Source organism: Phalaenopsis equestris, unplaced genomic scaffold (assembly GCF_001263595.1).
Source record: "Phalaenopsis equestris unplaced genomic scaffold, ASM126359v1 Scaffold000734, whole genome shotgun sequence".
Classification (NCBI taxonomy): domain Eukaryota; kingdom Viridiplantae; phylum Streptophyta; class Magnoliopsida; order Asparagales; family Orchidaceae; genus Phalaenopsis; species Phalaenopsis equestris.
In genome coordinates, this window is record NW_018165174.1 from 212569 (window position 1) to 228166 (window position 15598).

General features: G+C 32.4%; 1 protein-coding gene across 5 annotated transcripts in view; it reads right to left on the reverse strand.

Moving 5' to 3' along the window:
• The window catches only part of LOC110030530, a 63238-nt gene extending 47890 nt beyond the window's left edge, over window positions 1-15348 (reverse strand). For all 5 annotated transcript variants that reach the window (XM_020733273.1, XM_020733272.1, XM_020733275.1 and 2 more), the window contains exons 1-7: window positions 14972-15348; window positions 13656-13837; window positions 9381-9485; window positions 9208-9279; window positions 8805-8952; window positions 4575-4657; window positions 2654-2709 (exon numbers count right to left, since the gene is read on the reverse strand). In XM_020733273.1, the coding sequence (XP_020588932.1) occupies window positions 2654-2709; window positions 4575-4657; window positions 8805-8952; window positions 9208-9279; window positions 9381-9485; window positions 13656-13837; window positions 14972-15276 (951 nt within the window). In that variant the 5' untranslated portion in view covers window positions 15277-15348. The remainder of the gene's footprint in view (window positions 1-2653; window positions 2710-4574; window positions 4658-8804; window positions 8953-9207; window positions 9280-9380; window positions 9486-13655; window positions 13838-14971) is intronic.
• Between the last annotated feature and the right edge of the window lie 250 nt (window positions 15349-15598).

Consider the following 15598-nt stretch of genomic DNA (forward strand, 5'->3'; position numbering starts at 1 on the left):
TTCTTTCATACTGCATGCTTAGTTACTTTGATACACTATGCCTTAGTTTAGGATAACCTAGTGGTTAGAAGCATGTTCAAAACTAAAACTAAACCAGGAGGTGCTACTACGAGAAGCTTGGAGCGAACATCCTGGGCGTCACGACGAGGAACAACTTCAAAGCGGATCACAGGAGCAAAACATCTTCACAACACATGAACACATTCACATCACCTAACACCTTCTTTAGTTTAAATAACAACCCATAGGATCTTTTCTTTGGGCTTTTTGCACAACTCTGTTGTGTAATTATAAGTCCTAACGCATTAGAATTCTGAGGTTACCGTTCGATACGGTGTAAATCCTCCTGTCTTTTTAGACTATTTACACAGTCCGACATTGTGCAAGCATAAGTCCTAAATCTTAAATAATTTGCAGGATTGAATATCAAATAAACATCATTTCAAAGACATAAAGCCGAACAATAGGATAGTTGGGACATCTCTGGGATTTCTCCTGGATCTGTGATGTCCCCTACTTTTCTTCCCTTTGAATTTCTTAAATAATCGTTCCTATTTTGAGTCATTCCCATTTGATTTTTTCATGTCCAATCGTGAAAACTTAAACTTTGAAATCTTGAAGACAAAACCATCTGATCTTAATCGAGAGTTTTCTTAAGTGATTTCGATCATTTAAGATGTAATTAACTATAGGGACTTGCCTTTATAGGGAACCAGAAACCCAGATAAAATAAACCCTATCTAATTTTTTATGTTAGGTAGGGGAATTTGTTGGCCTTTTTATAAAATATTTCGCAGACCAATATGGATGTCACAAATTTTTTAGTCTATTTGATTGAATCCCTATTACAAGTGATATATTTATTCTTCGGGATAAGTGTATTACCCGTAGTATTGTACTCAATCATCTAAACTATTTAAATGTGAGACCCATTTGGTCTCACCTATTTTAAAATTAAAATGTTACTTTTAAAAATAAAAAAAGGTTATATTTATATTTAAATTATTTTCAAAATCACAAAATCATTCACTTTTTCAAATCACGAAGTTTTAAAATTAAAAACAAAAACGGCCAACAATATTGCAAATAGTTCAAAGAAAGAAAATGAAGATCAAATTAATTAAAGGGATAAATTAGTTGAAAGATTCACCCATTAATGGTACTAGTTGGACATTATCATACCTTTGCATGAAAAAAAATGAAAAAAATGAAAAAATGGAGTTCCTTAATTGGTACAAAATTTTAAGAATGTGCTCTCGAGATGACTTCCCAAATGAAATGTAAATAAAAAAGCTTAAAATATTCATATTAAAAAAATGCATATATTTAAATGCTTTATAAAAAATGTAATAATAATGTTAAGCATTCTTTATCTTCCAAAATTCATGTTATAGCATTTGCATAACAATTTAGTATACAGAGGAATTATAATTATTCACTAAGTTGTTTTAAAACATATTCAATTGTTTAATTATTTATTCAGGAAAACTCAATTTCAGTAAAATGACTAATATGAGAATATATTTATAGAAAAAGAGGTAAATAAAAAAAAGGTATTAGACATTATTTTTATATGTTTACTTTGTCATCTTTACAAGTACTGTTAAACAACGGATATTTTTACATGTTTGGTTTGAATGAAGTTTTGCATATTTCGTGGTTTATTGACTCCTTAATGGTTGGATGTTACTTTATGTTCCCGTCTTGAAATCTCCAAGCTCCTAATCCGGATCATGACAATATACATGCATAAATTGTAGTTTTTGGATAGTCATTATATTTAAAAGGATCACCCTGCCCTCATCGAATTAGTTTCTCGGTTCTAGGGCCTTGAAATTATGACTCCTGATGCAATACCTGAAGTTGTAAGATGCATTTCAACTGCAAAAAGATCCTCATTTTTCTCATTTTGCAACTAAATTTGATAAACAGCCCTAAGAAACTAGACAAAAAGGAGAAACATAGAGTGCGATGCACCTACATCCCATGACAAAAACAGTAAAAAATTACACCTATCAAAAACAAAATACTCCTAAGTTTCTATAATTTCATCTTTAAAATGTAATGTTCGCGTTCATCAGATTTCAACTTAAAATTCTACTCTAGTTTTTCAATCTTTGATAGTATTTAAGAAGTCACCCGTTGTGTTCAAACATTTTACTATTTAAATACTCGTATCAAAATTTATCTAAATGGCATTGTTTAGTCCACTTATTTCTCTATTCCAGAATTCAACCCTATTGAGGCTAAAAGTTAAGAACCAACCATCCCATAGGCATACCACCACATCCTGTGATCCTCACACACAATAAGGTCAAATAAGACAGTTAAGATCATGTTTGAAGACAATTTTAGAACTCAAGACACAATATTGCGTTATAAAGAACAACCTTCAAGAGAAGCTGACAGACTATTTGGCATTTTGTTGACAGCACTTGCTTTTGTTTAACCATCAATTTTTAGCCCCAGAAATCACATAACTCTTCTGAATAAGAACTTCAGTAAATCTGAATGGTTTTCTTTTCTTGCAAAACATAAACCACATGTTAATGTCATATGATGTTACAAAAGAAAGTGCATGGAAGAAAAGATGAGCAGCATCCTATTCATAATTCAACATTATAATAAAATTTATGATGGGGAAGTGCATTACCCATTTATAGATGTTCCAAAAACCATTGCTTCTATCGCTGACAAAAAAAAGCTCTCCTGAACAAAAAATGGAGGAAACAAATATTCTTCCTTAGTTATGGTTGCATATCAAGACATAAAAGATATACATATCCATAGAAGTGCATTAACTTGGCTCAATAACATCAAGTGTGTTGGTTGTAGCCGCATATTTGCTTTCAGTAATAATATTTGATTTTTCTATTATGGCTTGGGTTAACTCCGGTAATAGGTTGAGGATCCTATCTTTCCAAACAAGACTTACATAAGCAATTTTTCAAACTAGGCATGTCACTGTACAAGAAAATTTAAAAAAAAAACTTAATGAAGTTGAACCCATGTACTTAAGAACAATAATAATTATGAATTATGATGAATATGAATACCAAAATTTAGAATATATTTATCATTTATAATAAACTCAAAGGCAAAAAGACCTTGAACTGTTCCAATGCGCTGATGTGCTACGTCAATTTAGTACTTATTGCCATCAAATAGTTAATATGAAGACAGCTTACATGAAATACACCCTTCTCTCTCACAGTTAAACTTGTTTGCAGCCTCACGTTAACATTAAACTAAGAGATTAAAGAAAGGACGAGGTGAAATTCTTTATTCTGCATGAAGAGCCACAAGAGCAGAGTAAAGAGATACAAAAGGCTAATAAAAAGCTTTTCCATTACATCTTGGTACGGTAGAACAATTGATTGAGACATATAATGCTCTAATTACAACAAAAAAAGGGGAAATCAAAAAGGTAACACCATCGCAAAAGTAGGAAAGGCATTAATGTTAGGGAATTTATGCCTCTTACGAAATGGAATATTACAAATTCAGCGGCCATCATCAACAGTTGAAACAAAAACTAAGATAAAGATGGTAATAATGTTAGCATGTATCGTTAAGCCTTGGGATTTCATATTGTTAACCAGGGAAATAAATACAAATTTCATTTGCTTTCATAAATAACATCTATACACAGCACAAACTTAAATCATCATTCTTATTAGCCGTACCTATTTGTCTTGGTTGAGCACTACATTAAGAGGGTGTTTAGCTACAAGTAGGACTTAAGTTAAATAGGATTTAATAAATCCGGATTTATCAAATTCAAATGTTATAAATCTAGAAGTGTTTGGTTCAACTTAAAGTTAAATCCATTAAATTTGTTTATCCTGTTTGGCATAAATCCACTTGTCTCACTTTCTTCCTAACCTAAATCCGTTAAATCCACATAATAATCGGATTTAATAAATCTGGATAAGTTAAAAAAGTAACGGAACAGGACACTTCTTCGATTTAACGAGATTCAGATTTAGCTTCCTTCATTTTTTTTTTTTTTTTTTGGCAGGATTTACGTTAATATAAACTTAAATCCAACTACCAAACACCACCTAAGGGCTTCTTTGGGATCATTTTTGTTTTCAATTTTTTATTTTTTTTTTCTACTTTTACTTTAAAAATATGCTTGTTTAGTGTTTTTCTTTTCATGTTTTTATTTTCCTTATTTTTGTAAAAAAAAATGGCTTGTTTTTTAAAACGCTCAATATATCCAAATTTTATTTTGAATGTTTTCAAATCAGCTAAACGTGCTATAACATATCAAACATGTTTTAATTGAAAAAAAATTATAAACAAAACAAAATAAAAATAAATAAAAAATAAAAAATTTTAAAAGTGATCCCAAACGGCCCCTAAGTGTTATATAATTTCTTCAGAAAATTTTTGCCCAATTTTATTTAGGTTACCTTCGATTCACCCATTTTTTTCTTCAAAATATTTCTACATAGTATAATCTATTTGACCTTTTGGAAATAAATATTCAATCCAAATAAAGTATGAATGAAAAGACAGTAATTTGCATAACAATAAATGAGGAGGTTATAAAAAGAATATGTGAGAACCTCTAGGGGACCATTTTGGTTCGCTTGGAGATTCTATCAATGTGGGGTTGCCACCAGCAACACAAACTCGTTCATGTAGTTTTCTAAGAGGAACAATGAATTGTAAGTTTATGATTAAAGAAATAAAAAACACTAAATAAATTAGAATGAGGATTTCCACAATGATGAAAAATAATGGAGAATCGAATAACATTGTATGTTGTTTGTAATTCTACAGATATGATCTAGATTATTGTTAATTAAATTTTAGATATATAACAATTTTTTTGATTTTAAGTTAGTTCTTATTTTCATGAGATTGCTATGTAACAATATCTTAGGGTCAGTGGTAGACTAGCAGAAAAGAGAGAAATCTTGGTCAATCAATTAGAAGGATAAAAGAAAAATAAATAAATAACAGGACTTCAATTCAATTCATACATCAACTAATCCACAATATAAATCAATAATCACTATGTATAGAAAAAGGGTTAAAAATATATGATTGGAACCAAATCTTATCCTAAATTAAATGCAAACAATAAATTATCTTTAAAAAGACAATTTACGTTAAAAAAAATCAAAATTCCTAATTTAAATAAAATGCCTGAAGTAAATCCTAAAATAAACAAAATCTAACATCTTACGTTAGAACAACTCTACAAAAATACTTCTCCCATAGAGTTCTATAATTGACAATCCTTATCATAAACCCCTCTAATCTAGAAGATGACTATTTTCTCTGCTCTTCCAAGCCTTTGATTTGCAAATTCAATCTTGCAATTCCATACTCCACTTCGACAATCTCTCATCATAATAAAATAGCAATTTCCGTGACAAGAAAAAACTTAGGCGGAAAAGGAATGATGAATTAAATCTTTTGATTGATATACACTGAAGCGCCTTTGATGTGTTGAGTGCATGAAGGAAAATGGAGTTCGAGGAGAGTGATCAAGATAAGATGGCTAATTGTGGGACTGTGAGCAAAGATGTTGACTTAGGTTCTGCTTTGATACCAAAGCAAAAACGAGATAGAAGAAACTAAGATCAGTCAGTAAATAGTGAGAAAAGTAAAGAATCCAAAAGAGAAGACATTAATTCAATTCAATAATTTATTAATCGAAAATTGTAGCCAATAATCCATATTTATAGAACCAGGGTTACAAAAATAATAATGAAATCATATATAATTGTAATTCAAATTGAGCTAAGAGATAATCCAAGAAAGAATAATTTATGTTATGAAATAAAAATAGGTTTAAGAAAATAATTCTATTAAATGACTAAATAAATCCTAGAATAACCTAAACGTAGTTTCATGCATTGAATCAATTAGTTTATTTAGTTATAGCTTATTTGCATAAATAGCCCTTTAGGATAAATATATATTTAAATATGAGGATGGGAATGAAAACATTTCAATATATCACATCTTGGATTCATAGTTTTCTTTATTCATCTTTAATTTGAGAAATCAGCAAAAAGTGCTCTGGCGGTTTAAATATTTGAATACTAGGAGAACTGAGCATTCATGGCTCAACGACTCATTCTATATTTCCACAGATTTCATATATTTCTCCCAAATCCGTTCGATATCTATTCTACAAAGATTTGAAATCAATTTTAGGCCTCAATATTTCCACAATTTCATATATTTATCCCAAATTCCATCGATATCAACTCTACATAAATTTGAAATCAAAGTTAGGTCTCAAATTTTTGCCCTTGATTTCAGCAATTTCATGTTATTTTTGAATTTACTTCAACAAGTTAAAGCAGCTTTGTACCTTGTACATAAAAATCATGTTCCTACTCCCCTGCTATAAATTTATATATCCTCTCGGGCTCTGCCTCTTAAAATCTAAAATTTGCTTAAATTGTTGTGCATTCCTGTCTCTCAAAAAGAACCAATCAAAAAACAACTATTTTTAGTTCTCCATCCGTCCCCTAACCCTAATTTGTCTCTTGTATAACACATCTTCCAAAATTTCTCAATTATATTCTACAAATTCTTAATAATAAAATATCAAACAATAAATTTAAATTTTTTATATAATTCCAATATTAACTCATTTTATTAAAATTGTCCACAAAATTAGAATTTTATCCACCTCACCTTGATGACTAATCCTTCCACCATTTAAAAATCTTAGCTGTGTACTAGGAAAAGTGTATAACCCTTGCACACGTTCTGAGATTTCCCCCTTCCTGTAATTTGTTATTTAATAGTACAATGCTCTTATTATAAAAAAAAAGACCATAAAAAATGAGAAAAAAGGATTTTCTTTCTTTTTAATTATATCACTTCTCGCAGAGATTTCCCAACTTCTTTCCGTGAACATTTTCATCCACACTAGAATTCAAGCATGATTTAAAATAAAATATCAACATCATTAGATGTTGAGAGTCAAGATCTTATTGACTAATAATTTACAATTTTAGTGGCATGTCCAGGCCTATGTTTTTGAAAATCAACTTTATATCAAACTTTGAGACTATTTGCCTGCATTCCATTATATCACAAAATAGATTTAATTGATATATCAACTACTCTCGACTTTGGAACGCCCAGGACTCTCACATTTAGTTGTTGTTGAAAGCATTGAGGGTCAAATTTTCAGAAGACCAATTGGATTGAAGAGAAGCCACTGCCCAGAAATTTCATTCTTATTTTGCGAGGACTTTTTTATCTGGGATTTGAGGTTTCCCATAGGCGCAAGCCCCTATAGTTATCTACCTCTCCTGATAATGGGAGAACACTTTCAATTAAAGCTAGTCATTTAGAACTGAATATTTAACATATAGTAGCTTCATACATACGGTATAACGTGTAAAATTTATCGCATGGAGCTTACCAAGTAATCCTATTTCTTGATCTATTTATCAGAGGGGTAATCGACCCGACCTGACTGAAGGATTCTTGTCAGCAACCATGGTTTGTGTCGTCCACGAAACCCTAACAAATCTGGGTTAAATATTTGACTGACGGAACAAATCTAAGTCGATTCAGCTAACATAAGGTTTTGTGTCAATTAGATGTATTCTTATGGTTCACAACTCAGGACAGAATGTCATTAAGGAACATACGGGCTGCGACAGTAACAGTAATATAATGGTGTCATTTGAGTAGAACCACCCGATCAAAGCATTCTGGTCGTAACCACTAATTTGTAGTGTTTGAGCCAAAATATGCGGATAGAGGACTTGAGTCACGTCATTACTAGCGTTAAATTACTTTAAGTGTGAATAAAATGGTACATTCGATCTGACATTAGCTCTTTTGTGATTTGAAGTCAATCAAATTTGTCACTCTAAACAAGCTATTGCAGAGAGTGGAATGATCTTGCTTTAAGTTTTTTAACTAATTACTTTTACCTTTAATGATTTAAATTATTTGCTATAAAATTTTGGTTAGAAAATCTTAATTCAAAATTGACCCATCCAGTTGAAATCTTCAGTCAACACGGTCAACATCAGGAATTTTGGACATTTAAATGTTTTGTGTTTGAAATTTACTTGAAATTCATTCATTTTGATTCAACTTCCACTCGATAGTCTAACGTCGCTTTGCCAACAGGAGCTCCACAAGGAATCGAGGATCGACTGTCAAACTTAATCAACCGATCAACAAATTCTAGCCAATCGAATCAGTGCTACCAACCAGAAGTCAATCAAGCTGAGCCAACCGGCAATGCCGACCCAACCTAGCCGACCAAACCGGTCTTATCAAGTTGAAGCCAAACAAGCTCATCTGACCAAGCCAAAAGCAGTCGTGCGATAGGCTCATACCTATAAAATACCAAGAATACTCTGTACAACCCCCTCAAAGCCGAGGCAAAAATATAACATCATTATATTATACTTTATCCAATGTAAATAGGGAGGTCATTTCATATACAAAGAATACACAACTTTAGCCTAAAAGGTCAGAAAAGGTCAACACGATTGATACAATTTAGTATTCCTTATTATGCACTATTCTATCTCTCTCTCTACCCCATTTTCTTAAGCTCTATTCCTTGGGGTGTGATTCACGAACGAATCCGGATTCAAAATTATCAAAATAGATTACACCTTCCACATGAATGGGGTGCATCTCCTATCCTAGTATCAGCATCTCATGACCAACTGGAAAAATAATATCTCATGCCCAACAAAAAATAGCTTAACATCAAACAAATGCATGTGAGAGATCATTCATAACATAGAAACATCATAGCAATAAGCACAATTAAATGCAAACACACTCACCCATCTCTGGAAAAGTACCCCACCCATAGTTGTGCTTTATCCCAAGGCATATTTGGGTGACTCCATTCCAACCAAGCCATCTTCTTCCCCGTTTTATCAATACGTGGAAAGGCATAGAAGTCATTGCCCGAGACTATTTCTTTTGGATCTTCAAACCAACATAAATGAAAGAAAATTGTCGGTAAGAACTACTTAAAACCAAGTGAAACATTTGACAGCTGTACATAGAACCATACTAAATAGTTAAGGAAATTTTTATTTAAATCATAATTACTATGGAACGAGATGATTACTGAATATTTAAACATATGAGGGGGTTTGAACAAGATTTCACAACTTTGTATGAAATAACATCATTCTTTGAAGAGATACAGATATAAAAAAGCTGCCAAGGGATCCTTACCTTGAATAGTTTCATCATCAATATTAACAGCAACAATTTTTGTGGTTGGATTTAAACTGCTTTGTCGAAGATCTGAAAAGCCATAATAGAAGAATTGATTGAACTTCTTAAGATAACATGGAGACAACACTCAGAAAGCAGATGTAAATAGTCATATTTGCATATTTACCAACCTTCCATCACCGTAAGATATAGTTTTGAGTTAGGATCATAGATACCATCAGCGAAACGAACTACAGTTCCACCATAGTCAGGCGTAAGTGGCACAGGACTGCCACCTGTTGTTATTTGAAATTAAGGGTTATATGGTCAGTATGTATAGAACATGAAAAATAAACCGTCAAACAAATGTTATACTAGAGGACCAGAAATAAAAATCAGGTAAATATTATCTGTAGGAAGAAAGTTTCCAGTTTTGCAAGGAGGGACAGGAAAATGCATCATGCGAATTCTCCCAGAAGGACCCAGCACTGTTATTTAGTTGTTTGCATTACAGACCAAATATGATTAATATTTTTGTTAAGGGGTCATCCCGTTTTTTTTCTTCTGGTGAATTGCTATGAATTTTTCCTGAACTGCAATATCACAAAGTTTAGTCAGACAAATTTATAACACCGAAATATGAATGTCAAGGACTGATGACAAGGCAAGTGATCTTCCGTAGATGGATTAAAGCACATTGCTCAAAATCTATTACTTGGAGAACAATGGGTGCTAAAGCACGGGTGATCACTGGCTGGTCAAGCAAAGTCAAAATTGGGTCAATTAAAGCATCAGGAGGCTTAACAAGCTTAATGCACACGTTCATTCATTAGCATATATATAGTCTCTTCCTTCCTCACGTGCGGTCTGGTCCTTTTTGCCCTAACCCGCACCCGAGCCACACTCTGCTCTTCGTTTCCAACCTCACACGATCCTAAATATGAACAGCTCACCTCCATGATCCCACGCATCCTAACAACTAAACTCAAAACCCTGCCCAAGCCCATTTTTCCCATTTTATTGTTCAATATTTAATATTATTATTATTGTGTACTGTATAAAAAAAAGGAAGAAAAAAATCTGCGTTTGTATTTTTATTTTTATTATTTGTTGTCTCGTTGATTACCCCCAATCATTGTTGTTGAAATCATTCGAAATGGTATAAATGGGTGTGGGAGGTAGATTTTTAAAATATCGAATTGATAGGGCTGAGTACCCGTCCTTGGGAATTATTGTTTGAAAAATTACAAACACTGTGGAAATTTTTTAAAAAACTAGATAATTTAAAATACTCATCTTAGGAAACGCAATTGCCCATACTTGAGAATTAAGTACCGTTCGGGAAAAGTAAAGTACTGCTCTGAGAAATATTGCTTTTGATTGGCCCTTTTTTGCATAAACATTGAAAATTTGTAGTCTTTTAAGGCAATGGCTTAAATACTCTGTTTTTGCTCTTCAGTCGTAGTATCTTACAACACTTACTAACAAGTCTTTTAAGACAGTTAGGAAGGCTGAGATTCTCAAGGTGCCCCCTAATAGGGGTTGACACTAGGAGACTGTCATATTTTCGAGTGATTTGGAGTTGTAAATAAGTTAAAATCATGAAAATTTTGAACTTATAAAATAATATAAAATGTGAATTATTTGAATTTTAAAATAATATAAAATTTGTGCTTTTAAAATTTAGACTCCTATGTTTCAAAAATATATGGGATATGGGCTTTTAAATTTTAGGCTCTTAAGGTTTTGAAAATATTTAAAATTTTGTACTTTGAAAATTTAGGCTCTTTAGGCTTAAAAATAGTTTAAAATTCGAACTTGAAAATTTGGACTCTTAGGTTCTTAAAAATATTTAGAATTTTGGGCTTTCAAATTTAGGCTCCTAGGGTTCAAAAATAATTCAAATCTAGAGATTTCAAAAATTGAAAATCACTTCACTAGATTCGCAATATAATTTGTTAGCCAACAAAAGGTGATCCTTTTAAAGCTCCAAATGAAGTTATGCAAATGCAAAATCATAATAATTTTTATGAATATCTCAAAATTTGAATGATTTCAAGGTGTACAAATTTCACAAATATTTAATAAATTAAAAAACACACTTGGAGAATTGTGAGAGTATTTTAAAACTTGTACGAGTGAATGTTTTGATATTCTCAAGTTATGCAAGTTTCAGGACTTTTACATAAATGAGTCAAACATATAAAGTCATACCAAACTAGCAATCAGATTTCAAGAATATTTGATCTCAACTTTACACGATTTCAGATTTTTGAATATACCCTTTTAAAACAAACTCTCAAATTCATATTTAAAAGTTCATCCAAGTTGTTTAAAGCTGATAAAATTCTTGAAATTATACAAACATACAAAATCATACCTGCATGGGCTCTAGCTAAAATATCAAATGCTTTAACAAATAGCTTAATAATGCGGCGCGGGTTAAGACAAAACTTACACTCAAATAGTTCATATTTTTAAAGTCAATCAATCGGTCATCTTGTCTATATGGCAGAGTTGTAAGTCTCACTTACCTAGTCCGATCCTCCTCTTTTAGAGGCTGAAGTTTACGAGACTAATAAGCCACGGCAATCTCCAAATCACAAACATAAAAATTTGTAAATCAAATCACCTGGTTAGATTCTCCTACTTACAAGGACAAGAGTCGACGATACTAACATTCTAAGGATATCAAGACACTCCTAAAAATGTGGCGTACCCGTGTCAAACACGTATTGAACACTGACACTTCTCCAACAAGCCCTGACACTTCTCCGACAGTTCTTCAAAACTATAAAATATATGTCTGAATTTTTGTCAAGCCTGAACACGTCTGTGACAAACTATAACATCACATCAAATGTGAGTTTAACACGATTTTGAGAAAATGAGACATGAAAAATAAAAATTATAAATATACATGTAGTCTTAATTATATCTCATAGTCGGAACCAATTCATATCTTGTCATGTTGAAGCTCCCTCTAACATTTGTCAAAATCGAGCATCAAACGTGCATCCAACATTCATCGAAGCCAAGTCTTTTCAATCATAGAATTTTTTTTAATTTTAGTTTATAAGTTGGATTATAAGTTGGATGAATTCTTTTGAAGCATACTATATCTAATTGTAAAAATTAATTTTCATAAGCATAAGATTTTATAATATAAATTAAATTTATGAAGTTAAATATTATTCTTTCATTATTTGTATTGTGACATTTTTAATAAAGAATAAAGGAAAAATATATAATTCATATTAGTAATTAATTAAATATAAAATCATATATATGATGTGTTGTGTCCTATTTTTTTATAAATGTTGTGTTTCTGTATCGTGTCGTGTCGTATCCGTGTCTGTGCATCATAGATAATAAATTTCAAATGGATTGTAAACACAAATATATTAAAATATCTAAATCCCCAATAATAGCATATTGACTAAAAAATTCTCAACAAGATGGGTTAATTTCAAAAAAACATTCAAATTAATTTTTCTAAGTCAAAAACTATAGTTAAAATTAATAGCTTTAAAATTTAAAGCAAACTTCATTACCATCTGCAACAGTTTGTCAACATTAACAAAATTTTGATTGATTTTAGCTCAAACAAGAGCTAATGTCATATCGAGTGTATCATTATACACTCAAAATAATTTTACTCCAATAAGAAAGTGGTCGGAGTCCTCTATCTACGTGATTCAGCTCAAAAGCTTCACAAAGTAGTAGTTACGACCAGAGACCTCTGACAGAATGGTTGCCGCCAAATGACAACTATATTACAGTCAAAACTGTAGCCCGTATATTTTTCAACAGTTTTTTGACCTTGAGTAGTGAACCATAAGGGTACATCTGATTGGCACAAAGTCTTCTGTTAACTAACGTCGACTTAAATTTGTCTTCTTGGACAAACATTCATCATAGATCTATAAGATCCTCTTGGACGATGCAACCCATGGTTGTTGACAATGATCTTTCAACTAGGTTAGGTCTACTACCTCCTCTAACCAAGTAGAGTAGGGACCACGACAACCCAGGACGACGAAATCATAGGAACTTGATCGGGTTCGTCATCATTTCTCTTACCATCTACTTTAAGCAACAAATGATAAATTTTACAATTTCAAATGTACTGATGTTAGTATATGTTAAATATTAAACTCTAAATGACTAGCCTTAATCGAAAGTGCTCTCCTGCCATCATGAGGGGTAATTAACTATAGGGATCTATGCCTATGGGAAAGCTCGAACCCCAGATTAAAAAGTCCTCAAAAAATCAGGACAAAATCCTTCGGTGGTTTCCATCTGCAAATCAATATGTCTTCTAAAAATTTGACCCTCGAAACTATGAACACATAAATAACAAAGAGTCCGGGGCATCAAAATTTTTGGAGCCAATAAATAGGTAATAATATTAAATCATCGATCTTTATGCCTTAAAAATGAGAAGTATGGAATTTAAAATTTACCTCCAATATTTTGCTTGTATAACCGCTGGTCTTTATAGTTAGAGAATATCACCAAATTCTCAAAGACAGAAAAAGCTCCCCCACCATACTCTTGGGCCGAAGTTCTTGCTGCAAAGTCTGAAGGGATGATATCGATAGGCTTAACTCCTAAGTTTTCGGATTCCTTTACAAGAACTGTGCGCCTTAAACATTAAATACTCGAGTTAAGTAGACAAAATACTACAAAATATGGGGGGCTTAAGAAAAAATATTATTGAAAGAATAAGAATATAAGGCAAAAAATTGCAGGAGTTAACCATAAGATTATTAGATACAGCTATATTTTGCAGTATAAATAAATAATAAAGTAACATTAATATACAAAAAGTAGATCATAATCCAAATATAAAGAGAATAAAATGCAACCAACTTCAGCTCCAAAAGGGACAAAACCCACGTTTAAATCAGAGCACCCACAAAAACTTCTAGAAAAAAAAGCTCGAGGTAAAACAGAAAAAAATCTTAAACAACATCTATAGACTAGCTGAACACATGGAATGCGTCCTCTTAGAATCCACAAGGTTAAGGAACATTTATCAAGGCTGTGAAAAAGCTGCACAAAAAAATTATACAGGAAAGCAAATGTTGAGTGAAAGATTAACTAACTCATCTTTCACAGGAACAAATTCCAGAGCTTCTAAAAAGAAAGCTATAATTACCGTATATAGAGTTGGAAATAGATAAAAAAATTCGGACAATTACATACAGAACACCCGAAACATTGCTATTTACGAATCAAGCACCCTTCTTCATCCATTTTTCAAATTCTCACTCAAATATCAAAATTCATCATAAAACCCTAACCCATATTTTTCATTTGTATCAAATTCTCAATGGTTTGACCTTGGCAGGCGTAAATGCATCGGTTCAGTAGTTCAAAAAATCTCCTGTGTGCTTGATATGTAAATATCAATATTTCGGGTGCACTGTAGGTACAAAATTTAAGCTCATGCAGAATAATATTTCTCCTGGCAAAAACTTCCAGGAAGTGCAACAAACTTTAGCTCAAAACTCCTGCTGAGAAATCATATCATTGTATTGAATAGGGTTAGATTTATTAATAATATCCTCATTTCCACAAATAAAACAAGATTAATGAAATAAGTAAATCCACGGACAACCCAGAATTGCGAAAAAAAACATTTGTAATCAAGCAATACATTCAATAATCACTGGACATCAGAAGACGAGTGACTGATCATAACCCAGGGTTTGTAAACAGAAACTTAATTTTGAGAGAAGATGAGAAACAAAACGCCGACAGTAGCAATGCATACCCTCCCTCTTCCGGCCGCGTCTCAACCCAAACAAGGCGGCCATCGACAGCAACCCCAATGCCTCCCAGCTTCCTATCTGCACCGGAGACGACATCGGCCGTTATTGGCGATTTCCAGGAGCCATAAGGTGCGGTCATCCTCTCGACTTCACCGCTGGTGGTCGATGCTACAGACGCCATCGTCCGTGAAGGCACAAAAACCTTTGATGAGCGTCCGAATGAGATCCTAAGAAAGCGAAGTGGGCAGTAGAGGCGAAGAGAAGCGGCGGTTCGAGTGACGAGCTGAATCGATGGAGCCGCGGCCATCAACTGCAGCTGAGGTTTTGACGAGGATGGTCAATTTGGGCCCACCTACTAGCCGGCCATGGAATGAACGGAACTAAAAGAGTAAAATAAGTGGGCTATCGCGACAAAAGATTTAAATCAAACAATTCAAATATAAACAAATGTTATTTTTGATTTGCAAGAAAATCAATGGAAAAACATTTATATACATACCATCCAATTTTTTTGTACATCTAAAATGCATAAGAGCTGATCCAAAGTATCTAATGATTAAGAAGGATGGAAGATTAAGATAAATAAGGGTTCATCGGCTGAAACCAAGAGGCCCAATTATCCAATCGAA